This window comes from Camelus dromedarius, chromosome 3, assembly GCF_036321535.1.
Source record: "Camelus dromedarius isolate mCamDro1 chromosome 3, mCamDro1.pat, whole genome shotgun sequence".
Classification (NCBI taxonomy): domain Eukaryota; kingdom Metazoa; phylum Chordata; class Mammalia; order Artiodactyla; family Camelidae; genus Camelus; species Camelus dromedarius.
This window is the reverse complement of record NC_087438.1, coordinates 59044102-59058488: the sequence shown is the minus strand read 5'-3', so window position 1 is coordinate 59058488 and position 14387 is coordinate 59044102. Positions and strand designations below refer to the sequence as shown.

General features: G+C 35.7%; 1 protein-coding gene and 1 long non-coding RNA gene across 13 annotated transcripts in view; one reads left to right on the top strand and one right to left on the bottom strand.

Moving 5' to 3' along the window:
- LOC105099635 (uncharacterized) overlaps window positions 1–3531 on the bottom strand; it is a 58558-nt gene extending 55027 nt beyond the window's left edge. For 4 of the 9 annotated variants that reach the window (XR_004135589.2, XR_004135580.2, XR_004135591.2 and 1 more), the window contains exons 1-2: window positions 3426–3529; window positions 4–146 (exon numbers count right to left, since the gene is read on the bottom strand). This is a non-coding gene — a long non-coding RNA (uncharacterized LOC105099635). Of the gene's footprint in view, window positions 1–3; window positions 147–3377 lie in introns of all 9 variants that reach the window. The other 5 variants (XR_010378990.1, XR_010378989.1, XR_010378988.1 and 2 more) reach the window with 4 other exon arrangements.
- Window positions 3532–3589: 58 nt separating this feature from the next.
- The window catches only part of TMEM161B (transmembrane protein 161B), a 66478-nt gene continuing 55680 nt past the window's right edge, over window positions 3590–14387 (top strand). For 2 of the 4 annotated variants that reach the window (XM_010992494.3, XM_064482220.1), the window contains exon 1: window positions 3590–3733. Coding sequence is in view for 3 of the 4 variants with exons in the window: in XM_064482220.1 (XP_064338290.1) it covers window positions 3731–3733 (3 nt within the window). In the remaining variant the exon portion in view is untranslated. The remainder of the gene's footprint in view (window positions 3734–14387) is intronic. The other 2 variants (XM_010992493.3, XM_064482213.1) reach the window with 1 other exon arrangement.

The window sequence follows — 14387 nt, the reverse complement described above, 5'->3', positions numbered from 1 at the left end:
TACTTGTCTTGTAGTTACTATGCTTCAACCAGGCAGGCCTTCTTTTGGTTCCTGGAATTTCCCAAGGTAGTTCATGCCTCAGGGTTTTGCGTTATTGTCCCCTCTGCAAGCAATGGTTTCCCCAATTTTTGCAAAACTGGATTCTCCTGTCAAATAGGAGTTTAAATAGCACTCTTTTAGAAGCTTTCTTTAGTCACCTAATCTAAAATACTCATCTATTTTAACTCCCTGCCTAGCACTATTTTATATTTTTCTTGCTTATTTATGGTCTATTATCACTAAAATGTAGGAGGGAACCATGTCTGCTCTATTTACCCCACTTTCCCTAAGTCCAAAACAGTGACTAGGACATGGTAGATACTCAATAAATAGTTTATGAATGAATAAAGCTAATTTAGGTTCTAAACAGGTCCTTTCTTATGGTTTTGTTTATTGGCTTCGTGGTGGTTGTTTAGACTTTCCTGACACCACATTGTATCAAATGATATCAAGATCCTATTTATGTACATTAGTAATACAGTATGTTAGTGCATTGTATAATGTGTGTAAAATTTGCAGTTGTCCAACCAATTAGTCAGATATGTAAGTGCCGTCCTCACTACAACTACAATAACAAGTAAATAAAAGTTCAGAGGAAGGCTATCCAACTATCAAAGGGTTGCAATACACTTCTGAAGAACATGTTCATGTTTTCCCCAAATTAGAAAGATGAGAGTAATAAAGGTGGATGTTACAAAGCACAAGTTTTTTTTTTTTTTTTGAAAAAAAAATCCTTTTATACATTGTTAAGTAAAAAAATTAATCAAAAAATATTGCCCCCTTACAGAAAAGTTGTTTTAGAGGGGTAATTCCAGTAATGATGATTGATGCATTTTGGTTACTTCATTTTTTACTCTTTGTTCTATACTTAGGACTTTTTTCACGTCAAAGCAACCATATAATTATGTCTTTCATCAGAAAGACTAGTCTAATGGCTTTTTAAAATAGCAAGATAATATTCCACTAAGTATACATGATAGAAATTTGTCTTAATTGCTTCGATCTCTTAATTGCTAACGATCGTTCCCAATTTTTTACTATTATAAGTATTCCTAAAACTAACATTTTTGTCCATAAATTATTTTAAGGGCAGTTTAACTGGAGTGATTTTATCTACAACATTCATTTAAATGGTATTTCTCAAGGGGATGAGGGTGGGCAATACACACAAAAAAAGATTCCAACTCTCTGGGCATTTATGTCTAATTAGGAAAACAATATACATTATGGGGTGGGGTGGGGTGGATTACAAAGGCACCACGTAAGAAAGTGTAATTATATACTGGAAATTTCTTAGAGAAGCCAATCTGGAAAACATTTTGCAAAGAACGTGAAGCTAGACTTTGAAAAAGTGATAGTTCTTACTGGTTGAAAATGTTCCAAGTAGGTGCAGGTGTAGGAAGAGATAACTTAAGTAGTTGAGAACAGTTCTCACTCAGGACAATTTATAGCAAAGCTCAAATAGTAAGCAACCAAGATTTTTATCAAAGAGTGGATTCCTAATTCCTTTCTCAAAAACTACCAAATTTTTTCTTAATCTCCATCATCCACATCATTTTTCCCCTTTCATAATTTCCCCCTTTCTTTGTACCTCTGTCAAAGACTCTCATCTATTTAAGTAATGAAAATAGGTAAATCCCTCTACTTCAAGGCATGTAACCTTACATAACATTATAATTACTCTGTGGGATAAAAAAAGACTAGGAGATGCTGCCTTAAAACATACTGTATGCATTTTAATATTTAAAAATATTACTGTAATAGAAATAAAAACATTAAAGGATATTAACCAAGGGTTATTTATCAACTTGCCATACGTCAAATAAGGAACATAGAACCCCATGATCTATTAAAAATTAGCAGATAACGAATACTGACTGTGATTTCCTTTTGTGGTTTTACTCTGGCAGGAATGGATTCCACCCTAATAATTTCAGTCTTACTGTCACATAGGAGGATATGCTTTCTGAACCTCAATAAGGCTGTCAGGTTTAGGACAGATGTAAGACCCCCTATGTAGGAAATGAAAGAGTAAGAATTCATAGTACGTGTTGTCACTGACAGACTGATAGCCACTTTCCTTCTTCACCTTTTATTCCTCAAGGATAGCAGCTGCTTTCCAGATACACCAGCAAACGAGACTCCAGTCCTCTCTACCACACTTAACCATTTGCGGATGCCCTGAGGCTTGTCTGTTTACAACCTTGTCCCACACAGCAGAATTGGAACTCTCTGGATTCATGCTCAATAGGATCTGTTTCACGTAATATTTCCCAGCCCCACCCCATGCCCAGCTGTTTCCAATGTTAATACTTATTCTTGTCACTGATCATCACGCCATTCATCCCCCAATAAACAAAATTTAAAGTAAAAACAATTCATACTCCCAGTCTCTATCCCCCTTTCTAATATAAAGCAACTGCCCTGTGCATGCTTCTTTTGGATGGCTCAAAATTCTGACTTTATAGCTTGGATATCATACTTTCAAGGTACTTTAGTAAGGGGGATGAAACTTAACATCTCTAACCACCTCTGTCAACTCAACTTTTCTAAATTCTTCTGAAACTTCCTAGTTTCCCTTCGCAATTCCAGCTTTGCGACAAAACTAGACCCTATGGCAAAAAGAGATCCCACAGATGAAAGTGCAGATACAGCCAGGACTTAAGCAAGGATCCCCAAATTAGGAGATTAATTTTTGGGTTAAAAATACTCTGTATATACATTTCAAGCCTGCCACTAATACTATGTACAGCCAAATAAAAAGATAGAGGTGACAGGTACAGAAAACAACACAAAATTCTGAAGGTATATGGGAGTTCTTTTTTGAAAAAAGAGCCAACAACAACATAAAATTAGGAGGTATACGGGAGTTTGACTTTTTCCCTTCTGATTTTAAACTAAAAGGAAACCGTCCATATTAGAATGTATTAAACAGGCAGAATTCTCTTCCCGGTTTCCCTGCGCTTGGTGGATGTCCTTCTGGCTTCAGCTGGTATCTGTGAATAGCGAAGAAACTTCTCACGATCAGATTCCACTGCCCTGAGGAAGGGTAGAGCTGGAGGACCCGATAAAGCCGGGAACAAGACGACAAAGGGACACGTCTGTGGAGATCCGGAAAGTCTCCAAGAAGGGACAGTCAGAAACACGAGAAAGTAAAAAGAGAAAGAGCGTGACTGAGCCGAGGTAACTACTGTGTTGTCTCAGCCAGAGCGCGGTCTGCGGTTTTCTTCCGCACTAAATCCGCCGGATCTGGGGTTGGCTCCCACTCCATTCACCAACCTGCACCTCCATCACCTTCCAAAGCGAAGGTGCGCTCTCGCCCAAACCATCCAACCTACCTCCGGATCCTCGCAGGCGCGACAGCGGCGCGCCGTCCGCCCACCTACCTGTGCTGCGCCTGCGCCTCCCCGGCGCGCTCTCAAGGTCAGCACCGCCCCCAGCCTCTAACCTAGCACCCACGGAAGTGGCAATAGAGGACGTCCTGCGTAGCCTCACCTCTGCGTGGCGTAGGGTCGCCGGCGTTCAGGAGAGGGGAGGGACTTCCTGTCCCGCGCGAGCAGGACTTCCGGCAGAGCCGGAAGACCCGCTCTCTCGCTGTGTGGAGTGGATCCCGGGTGCAGGGTCGGGAGCGGAGGTCAGGGACGGTCCCGGCGACTTCAGGGCGTCTGGCCCACGACCTGTCCTTGACGCCATGGTGAGTCTATCTGTGAGGGCTGGAGTAACAGCAGTGGGGAGGAAGGGGCCGGGAGGTCAGTTCTGTGAAGGGAGCGGGTCGGGTACTCAACTGAGGATGGAGCGGGAGGGAGCAGTAGGATGAGCGGTAGGGCAGGACCTACCACCTGTCCCAGAACGCCGAGGCCCCTGAGGAAGCAGTTTCTGTCCTACCCAACCGCTAGATCTGTCCAGGAGTACGGGGTAGATAGTCAGAATGTTAATGGCCCTTCACTGTGTACGGCCTGTGGGGCCAGGTGGTCCCATAATTGACCTTGCCCGGTTGATCGTCTCATTTCATTCCTCTGATGCAGAGCAGTGGCCAAGAACTTCAGATCTTAGAATGCCTTTAGCCTATACAGGTGAACACAGCAGATCCTCTTCTTGTAGAGGATCAACACCTGTAACTTAAACAGCAAAGTCAGTTATCTTTCGAATTAAGGCATTTGGAATTGGAAAAGGTGTCAAATAAATCCTGCCCTAATAAGGAGGGTCTTTATTCGAAAGGAACATTGCAATTGTAAGGGCAAGGGGGAGGGAGCTGTTGGAGTAGGGAGAATGTCCTGACCTTAAGGTCTGCAAGAATCTCAAAGGTTAGGCAAAAGGGTTTTTTCTTTTATAGGGAGGAGTAAACAAGGCTAAAAAGAACTGGGTGTGCGGAAGTGAGATCAAAGGGTCGTTTGATTGGACAGTAGATCAGAGAACATTTTACCCTCAGGCCTGTGTGTTCTGGGGAAGAGCTGTTTAGGAGGAGCTGTGTCTTGTTTGAGGCTGCGGGTGGGCCAAAGTTCAGGAACCTGGGGGAAGAAATCTTAAGCAAAATTTGGTTAGCATTTTGTTCCAATTGATCTATGAGAAGAATTCAACTAGTGATTTATGAAGCAAAGAATAGGAATTTGCAGATGCTATGTTTGGCCTTGTTATAGGTTAACAAGGAGGTGGGTCATTCCTGAGTCTTACCTAAGTCCTATGAGGACTGGTTGTTCTTTGCGGTAAGCTGTTTTCTGAACACAAGAAGGTGGCAGCTGAGGGGATTTCTCCTGCTTTTTCCAGTATCACAGGGATCCAGTAATGTTCAACACTGTCAGTTGCTTGACTATATAAAAAATTTCAAATTCTCACCTGGAGGAGATTCTGTCTTGGAATTTAGTTTCAGTTTGCCATATTTTTTCAGGACCAAATGTTGACATCATTTAGCTATTGTGTATAATGATTGACTTTTGAATGACTTGTAGAAACTTAACTGACTGAAACAGAACTTCAAAATAACGCGGTTCCTGGTGCACTCTACCAGCTAACCTATGACTCTTGGGCATGTGTGTGTGTTTATTTTAACCTCATGACTAGTACAATTTGTAATAATTAAGAGTTTTTTTCTCCTTTCATATCAATGAAATTAGACAAAGATAAGGAACAGTAGAACTGAAAGATAATAACTAGCTTAACCATCTCTCCCTCTCCCCTGCCTTGCCCCCACCTCCCATTTTATAAAGGGAAGAATCTGAGGTCTAGAAATAGACAGTGACTTACCTAAGGTAGCAACAGTTTGGCCCAGTCTGAACTGTAACTCAGATCTCCAGTTTTGAAATTTAAGCTCATATTTTGATAACTTGATCTGAAAAGTTGAAGAGAAAGTGTAATTAAAATCTTTAAATTTATAATTGTGCCAGAGAAGCTGAACGTGAACCTATTCTCAGTATTCTGTAATACTAAAGCCAGCTCTAAAAAGGTAGTTTTAAGATTAAGTAAAATGTCACTTAAGAGAATGTCACCAGGGGCCAAGTAGTTGACTCCATTTTGGTATTGCTTTTATTTCTGAGTTAATTACTAACCTCTGGGCTTTAGCTTTCCTGGCTATGAAATTGATAAGGTCTGTATATGCATGGGTGGGCAATGCCTGGAATCCCTTCAGAAGAAAGGGTTTAGTCATTCAGTGAAGTGAATAAGGGCTGAAATTATTTAGGATTCAGGTTAGTTGAATTGAGATCTTGTGCACTACTTGGGCTATAATGAAAAGAGAGTAGTACTTGAACTCAGAAAACCCAGATTCTGCCCATTATTAATTATATGAACTTAGCAAAATCATTCAACTTAGATAAGAATTCCAATTTCCTTCTAGATAAGAGACTTGGAACTTGACGGGAATTAAAACACCTTTTAACTCTTATATTTATGATTCTGTGACTTCACCAAGGACTTTTTCAGAATTTTCAGAAAGTTTCTGATGAAGTAAAATTGTATCTGATTTCCACTCTCCTTCCCACCCCACTTTGGTTTCTCAAGTTTGATTTTTTTTTTTTTTGTTAATTCTCCTTTTCATTTTTTAATGTATCATGTAGGTAATACTTAGAATTTGTTGATATGTTTGACCAAGAATTTCACTACTGTCTTAAAGGCTAAAACAGGATGGAAAACAAAGCCTTGGGACACTTTGATTTTATTTTTGTTTTAATTGATAAAACTCCTATGATCCAGACTAAAATTACTGAGTATTCACTCTTAATTTTTTTGCTGTCATGTTGTGAAAATGGATAGTCCGTAGAAAATTTACTGAAGGAATAAAACTTTGTTTTATTATCCTTTTCTTTTTGAAAATTATAGAACATCTAATCAGATGGCTTTCCCCACAAGTTAGTGTGATTTGTGAGAGAAAAACAGATTAGAATTAACTCCTGGAATTGCAGGAATCTCATGGCTTGTTTTATCTATATAGCATACTGTGGAAACTTCTACCGATGAGATTGTGCTGTTTGTGTTGATAAAAAAAAAAGTTTATGAACCTCTGCCTTAATCAGAATTAAGGAGAAAGTTTTCTTTTGAGGGGGTAAGGAGGGATGTTGGGAAGAGATAATGTGGTAAATGTTAGAGGAGAAATATATGTAATATGTTCAAAGAGTTATACAGAGGAAAAGTGATTCAAATGAGGGTGGGGAGCGGGCGGGAGTCATGTAATAGGTGACTTTAAGTGAGTTTTGAAAAGTGGGTTAGGACACTAGTTCTTAACTTGAAATGCTTGAGATGCTCTCAACCTGTGATGCTAGAGGATTAAAATGCTTATCTGGGCTCCATTTTTGGAGGGGTGGAGTTTCAGAATCTAATTTTTAATGTGTTTTACTGGTAAGTCTGAAACTGGTAGTCCTTAAACCTCACTTTGAAGGAACTCTAATGCAGAATTTAGAAACTTTGGAGATATTGGAGTATTTGTGCTGAGTGATAATCAGACATGTGTAGTTTGTTGATATGGTGGATTACTTTAATTGACTTTTGAATGTTGAACCACCCACAGATACTTGGAATAAATTCCACTTTGTCATGGTGTATAATTCTTCTTGTATGTTGTTGGATTTGACTTGCTAGTATTTTGTTTAGGATTTTTGCACCTATAGTCATGAGAGACACTGGACTGTGGGGTTTTTTTCCCCCCTTGTAATACCTTTGCCTGGTTTTAGTATTAGGGTAATGCTGGCCTCAGAATGAGTTAGGAAGTATTTCCTCTGCTTCTGTCCTCTTAAAGAGATTATAGAGAATTGGTAAAATTTCTTAAATGTTTGGTAGAGTTCACCAGTGAATCCTACTGGGCTGGGTGCTTTTTGTTTTGGAAAGTTATTAATGGATCCAGTTTCTTTAATAAATACAGGCATTTCAGAATATGTATTTCTTATGTCAGTTTTGGCAAATTTATCTTTCAAAGAATTGGTTCATTTCATCTAGGTTATAAAATTTGTAGGCATAAAGTTGTTCATAGTGCTCCTTTATTATTCTTTTAATGTCCTTGGATCTGTAGTGATATTCCCTCTTTCATTTCTAATATTAGTAATTAGTGTCTTCTCTTTTTTTCTTAGTTAGCTTGTTCAAAGACTTACTGATTTTATTGTTCTTTTCAAAGAACCAGCTTTTGGTTTCATTGATTTTTCTCTGTTGGTTCCATCTTTTTAGTTTCATTGATTTCTTCTCTGATTCATATTATTTCTTTTCTTCTGCTTACTTTGGATTTAATTTGCACTTTTTCTTATTTCTTATCCTTAGGTGATCCTTAGGTGATTGATTTTAGATCTTTTCTAGTATATGCATTCAGTGCTATAAATTTCTCTCTAAGCACTGCTTTTACTTTACCCCATAAAATTTGAAAAGTTGTGTTTTCATTTTCATTTAGTTTAAAATATTTTTAATTTCTCTTGAGATTTCCTCTTTGATCTATGTGTTAATTTAGAAATGTGTTGTTCAGTTTCCATGTATTTTGAGATTTTCTAATTATTTTCTGTTACTGATTTCTAGTTTAATTCCATTGTGATCTGAGGGTAGACATTGTACAATTTCCATCCCTTTAAATTTGTTAGATGTTTTATGGCCCAGAATGTGCAGCTTGAAGGATGGATTCTGGTGAGGTTTCATCAGTTAACCACATAGTGGCAAAGATTTGGGTTTCTTCTTAGTTCTCTGACTTTTCCACTACTTTCCAAAATAGGCTTAGTTCACATAATAGTAGAGACTATTCTCTTGGTTACCATTTGGTTGATTGAAGATTGACTCTTAAAATTATTTATATTTTGGGTGTTGACCACTTTTTAGATAATTAATTTGTTTGCTCTGGGATAAAAGCTTAAAGCAAAATTAAGTTGATTTTAGAAAATGAGAAGATATTTTCTATAATGGTCATTTCTAAAAGAGAATTTACTGTTTTCTTACTGCTGTGCCATGATTTTCCCATGTTACTAAGTCAAGAATGAACACCAACTTGCCTCAGAGGAACTTTGAAGAAATAAACCTGTTCTGTAAACTGCCTTCCTACTCTTTCTATAACACTTATCCTTGAGTTATGGGGGAAAAAATCTTAAAGTCTTGGTGAAATGAACATTCTCTTAGTTTTGATTGAACTGAGTATGCCTTTTGTTTCACCAGACACTTAAAAGTCATGCTCTTACTTCAAAAGTATTTATTTGGTCTTTCATTTATTGTTTATTAAGCACCATCTCGTATGTCATGTATTGTTTTGGCAACAGGAATGTAATTGTTTATAAAACAGACATTCCTACCTTTATGGAGCTTATGTTTTATTAGAAGAGTCTGATGATAATCAAATAAGACATAATATATGTTAATTGTTGTAAGTGCAACAAGGAAAGATAAAACAGTAAGGGAATAGAAAATGATTGGAGTGGTTAATTTAGGTAGAGTATTTATGGAAAGCCTCAATGAGGAGGCGACAACAGATTTGAATTCATATATGTATGTGTGTGCACGTATATATATCTGTGTATACATACACACACATACATTCAGCCTATATACTTGGTATCTTTGAGTACATATTTATGAATGGCACCCTAAAAAAGTGTTGTAATGTCAAGCATAAAGCTTATAATGTCTTTAGCTATAGTATAAATCTTTCAGTAAAGTTATATATTATCTTTCCATACAGTGAACAGAAAAATTGTTTTTAAAACACTACATATTAGTAGATGATATTGTATTTTATTTAATAAATTGCATTTTTTGTGCTGCATAATTTTGGTCTTTTAAGTTATTAGAGTTCTTGAGAGGATACAACTTAGTCACTCAGAATATCCTGATTTTTACATCATATCTTTTACTTATATAAAACAGATTTATTAATTCTGTTGTTAAAGTAGAATTAAATATCTTTTATGTTCTGACCCTAAACAAAAGATTTAGAAAAACCTGGAACAGTTTCAGCTTTTGATACTTTGATGTTGAAGTGCTTAGTGTCTGATTATGTTTTATTTATTTAAAAAAATTTTTAAGATATTATAAAAACCAATCTGCTCAAACATGCATATCTTTAAAAATGACTTTGGGAAAAGTACAACGAATAGATGGCATTGAAAGTCTGCTTGAACTAGAACTAGATGACCTCTATAGTTTGTTTCAAGGTTCTATGGTTCTGAATATGTGTCTTTGAGAATATTGTTGATGTACATTTAGTTGAATGTACATTTAGTTGAATGTACATTGAGGGAACAAAGGAGGGAATCTTCAATTTTATGAAGTTTAAGAAAAATTTCACAAAGGATCAATTAGACTAGGTATGTAAGGGTAAGTGGAAGTTTGTCAGGTGGATGAGAAATTGAATTTTATTTTTTTCTCAATAACAATAATAGCTACATTTATTTAGCAGTTAATAACTATCTATTCCACTTACATTGATTAAATCCTTTTGAAATAATTCAGTTCTTGGGTTTTTTTCAGCCTCCTTCTATTTTTTTTTTTACATCCATGTTTTACCTACTTTTTTTTTTTTTAATCTCTATTTTACAGAGTAGAAATGGAGGCACAGTAAAACTAGAGTTACTCATCCAAAATTATACAGCTGGTGGTGGTGGGATTTGACTTCTGACTCAGGCTGTTTGGCCACTCTACTGTTGTGTCAACCTTACTATTTATCTTTGATAAGGTTTAACTTATGAAAGGATTGAATTTCAAAAATATTTTCCTACAGAAATATAAGTGGTGATTATAGTTTTAGAAAATCCTTCCCAGCCTAGTTACTATCTAATTTTGCATCTTATATAGTGTTAGAGAAATTACTACTGTCATGTGTAGCACTAATGATTGGCATTTCTCAGATGCTAGATACACCCGACACTGCTGCAGTGAGTCAGAGTAAGGATTCCCTCATGTTCTTTCCACATGAGCTGCTTTCAGAATTAAGGCACTCCTTCCTACCAAACCATTAATTTCCTTTAAGCTTGGAGATGAACTTCTAGTAACCCTGATGAGGTGAGGGGCAATTAGAGAACTGGAGATGTAGACCTGTGGTGAATTGAAATTTCTTATCAGTTTAAGCATTCAGTGTGTCACATGTGTTCCGAGCCTGTCTCACTGTCCATTTTCCTGAGGGCTCTAAGGATTGACTTGTTCCTTTTCTTTCCACTTGGATTCCACCTATTGTTTGCAACTAGAACTGTATTTCCTCCCTGAGTTGCAAAGAAGAACATAAACCTTCTCTTCTTTCCCATATGTTCAGTACACACAGTAAAGATTTTACTGCTAGAAGAATTTGCAAAAGTCATGTAACTTCTGGCTGACCATAAACTAAATAATTATCTAGCTAGCTAGCTATTTATCGTAAAGATCCTTTAAGGAAAAAAAAAATAGAAGCACTAGATGATAATGATGAATCTTTGCAATACATTCTTGGAAGTAGAGAGATTTGGATTGTGAAGAAGAGATGAGATGGAAAAACTAAGGGGCATTGAAGAGAGAAAGGGAGACTTTTGTCCACCAGTGAAAATCACTGATGAAGAAGGAACTTCAACAAGCTGTTCTGCTCCATATTATAAATACATGATTCTAGACTGCCATCAGTTAATGTCCTGGGTAAGGCACTTCTACTGCTGTTGCTGTTTTTCTCTTTTAAATAAACTTACACTTTTATCTTTGTGATAAATTGTAGAAGCCTTTTGAAATAGTAATCTGAATTGCTTATTTTTTTAATACAGTTTCAGTATCTGCCCTTTACACAGTGCTTAGCTGATTTTTGTTATCTTTTACCTGTTGATTGCCACTGTTTGCCTGTATGCAGTGATCACTTAGAAAAAGCACTGCCATAGTTCCCTGCTTTCTTTCCTTGAAAGAAAGTCATACTGGAGGATTCTGCCCTACCAAAACTTCATTGACTGAAAGTTGACTAAGTATTTTTTATCATTTTAGAAGATTTTGGCCATTTTTATGGTGAGTATAAATGAGTGATTAGAAAATAGTTCAAATTCTTTATGGTTTATGGGCATATGTATGTAAGCATAAATGTTCCATGACTAGAATCATTTGTTTCTGGATACTGTCTTGTTCAAAAGAGAAGCCATGCCTTTTTTTCCTCAAAAAGTTTTGCTTTTATTAGTAGTTAAATTCATTAGTAGAATTTTGCTTCTGTTTAAATCTATGCTTCCTGCCTCCTTCCAATGCTTTCCCCACTAGGTTAATTAAAATTAAGACAGTGACACCTCACTGTATCATTTATTTGTAGACAGTTAGGTTGTTTGGATAGGTCAGATGTTTCATGTTGAATGTATTAATCTTTTCCTAATCCAATTTTTAAGACAAAAAGGAAGTGAAAAAGAATCTGGATAACTGCAATTAGAATTAATTGCCAACAAAGTATGTTTTCCAGTCAGGAGGGACAGATGAGAAAGCTTTGCTAAAGTTCCGTCGTGTAAGTAGTAACTTTAACTGAGACATTAGTTCTTTAAAACTATTTCCTAATTTTGATTCCAACAAACATTTATTGGCTACTTGATTTTGATAGAGAGTTTCTCAGTCATTCCTCTCAGAAGTTGTTAAGGTTATCATGGCTTTCTCTTGATAGCTACTAAAGTTTTTTTCAGATCATAAAGTGAATCACTTAATAATTGGCTAGGTATCTCAGAAAATTTTTAAAAAATGACTGTAGGACTATTGGCATTCAGAAATCTCCTGAGAGAAACTCCTGCAAACTGCTAGTCGAGGTGAGAATGCTGAGCAGTGGGCTAGGTGTACTCTTTTACTTTAAGTTGGAACTCTGATTTCCTTTCAAATCTCCTATAAATGTTATCTTATTTAATTCTTAAGAGGAAGGGATAATTATTCATTCCTGTTAGCAATACCTGCATATCATAGGCTTTGATGATGGCTCAGAAATGGTAAATATGTGAATGCCAACAATCCATTGTTTACTTAATTAAAATATTATACCCATCATCAATAAGGTCTTTTACAATTTTGGAGATCATTTGCCAACTCTTGTCATTTTGTGGATAAGGAATGAGTCCCAGAGAAGGCTTGTCTAATTGCTGTACTATTGCTAGTTAGTGACAGAACTACCTCGGTTCTAGTGTGTTTAATTATTCAACATATTAAAATATTCACAATGAATGCATTTTTTAAACAGTTAACATTACGGGTGCATGTTCAGTTTTCTTGGCTTTTGTATATGGCTTAAAATTTAGAGCTAAGCTGAAGTTTTAGTTTTAAATTTGTTTAATGAAGCTTTGTGCACTTACCGAAGTTATAAATTTTAGTTTGTTTGAAAGAATTTGCAACACATATTGCATTAAATTGAGAGGATTATCTTGTAATAATAGCTATAACTCTTCCTCTGAGGTATGTAAAAAGCACAGTATATCGTCTTTTAATCTTAAGTTGAAAAATTTTCTTCTTTATGCTAAATAAAGTTCAATGTTCAGCACATACGGGAACCTGAATGTAGTGAAGAACAGTGGGCAAATTTATACTTTATGCTTTTATCCTTTTATTTCATCTAAAATGTAAATACTCCACTTGTATTGAAATCCTGCCATGTAAGGCACTTTCCTGGGAGTAGGACTTGTACTGAAGAAATGAGATGAATACAGTTTTTAGTGGGAGAGGAGAGACCCTTAAATCACAGCTGAGCATGATAAAGGCTATTTTTGGAATTACACATGTTTTTTAGCAAGGAAGGTTTCCTAGAGGAAGTGAATGTTGAGGAATGAAGAGGAATTGATTTGAACAAGCAAGATGATTTGCACATGTCAAATATAAGTTTATTAGTTTTGACTAATAGCTTTTTTGAATATAGATCTGTAGAGATATTTTCTATAATGTCAGGAAATACTCTTGCAGTTAAGAAAGAGTGGCAGAAGTTAGGGATGTGTTCTTCCATTGAACCTTTTGTTTGTTACTTATCAGTATTATAATGAAAAATTTATGTGTGTTTTGGCTAGAGATAAAGTAGCTTATTAACATCTTTAAAAATATTTCATTCTTCATCAACATTTTAATGACGATATGGTATTGCTTTATGAGATACTGCATAATTTATTCAACCCACTGTAACTGGAAAATTATCTCTTGAAATAAACAACTATTAATTTCAACATTAATATGTTAAAATGGCTTATGAATTATATTTATTTAATATTTAATTAAAATGTCCTCTATTCTTGTGAAAAAGTATCTTTATCCTTGCCCTCTATTTGTTGTTGGTCTTCCACTTTGCCTTATCAGTTTATATTGAAGAGAATATCTTAGGTTTATTTCTAAGTTTAGTCAAATTCTGAAAAATGGCTTTCGTTTCATCATCTTCAGCAGAAAGTCAGGAGCTGCTGTTTTTGAATATAGTTATGTCAAATTCATGTGTTCTACTATGTTGTAGGTCTAATTAAGATATTTAGGTTGCATCTAGGCATTGTATTGAGAGTTTGTAGTTTTTGACCTTAGTTTTAAAGTACATTAAATTTTTTATTCTGAATCAGGAAATAGTAAAAATTTCTGCTTGTTCTGTTTACTTTAAAGAAATTAAAAATATACTTTGTGCTGCAAAACAATGATGTTGACAAACCAAACTAAGTCTGTAAGCATTTAAATTTGAAAAGCTATGTGTTTTGAGTTCAAATCATAGTTGTTGATAATTACATTTTTCAATTCCCTTTGTATCATCTCACCATCTATGTATATTATATATACCTTTATTTGTAGTAATAATTTGAGCTATATGAAATTGCTGTTTTGTAGGTCAGAACAGCTAAATACCTGATTTCATAGGATTCAATCAACAAGTCTATATTAAATATCAACGGGTGACTTTATCCGAATTCTTTGACTGTTTTCCTACCAACATCTTTTGTTTTTTCATTTCATTTGTTCAGCAAAGCCCTCCTTTT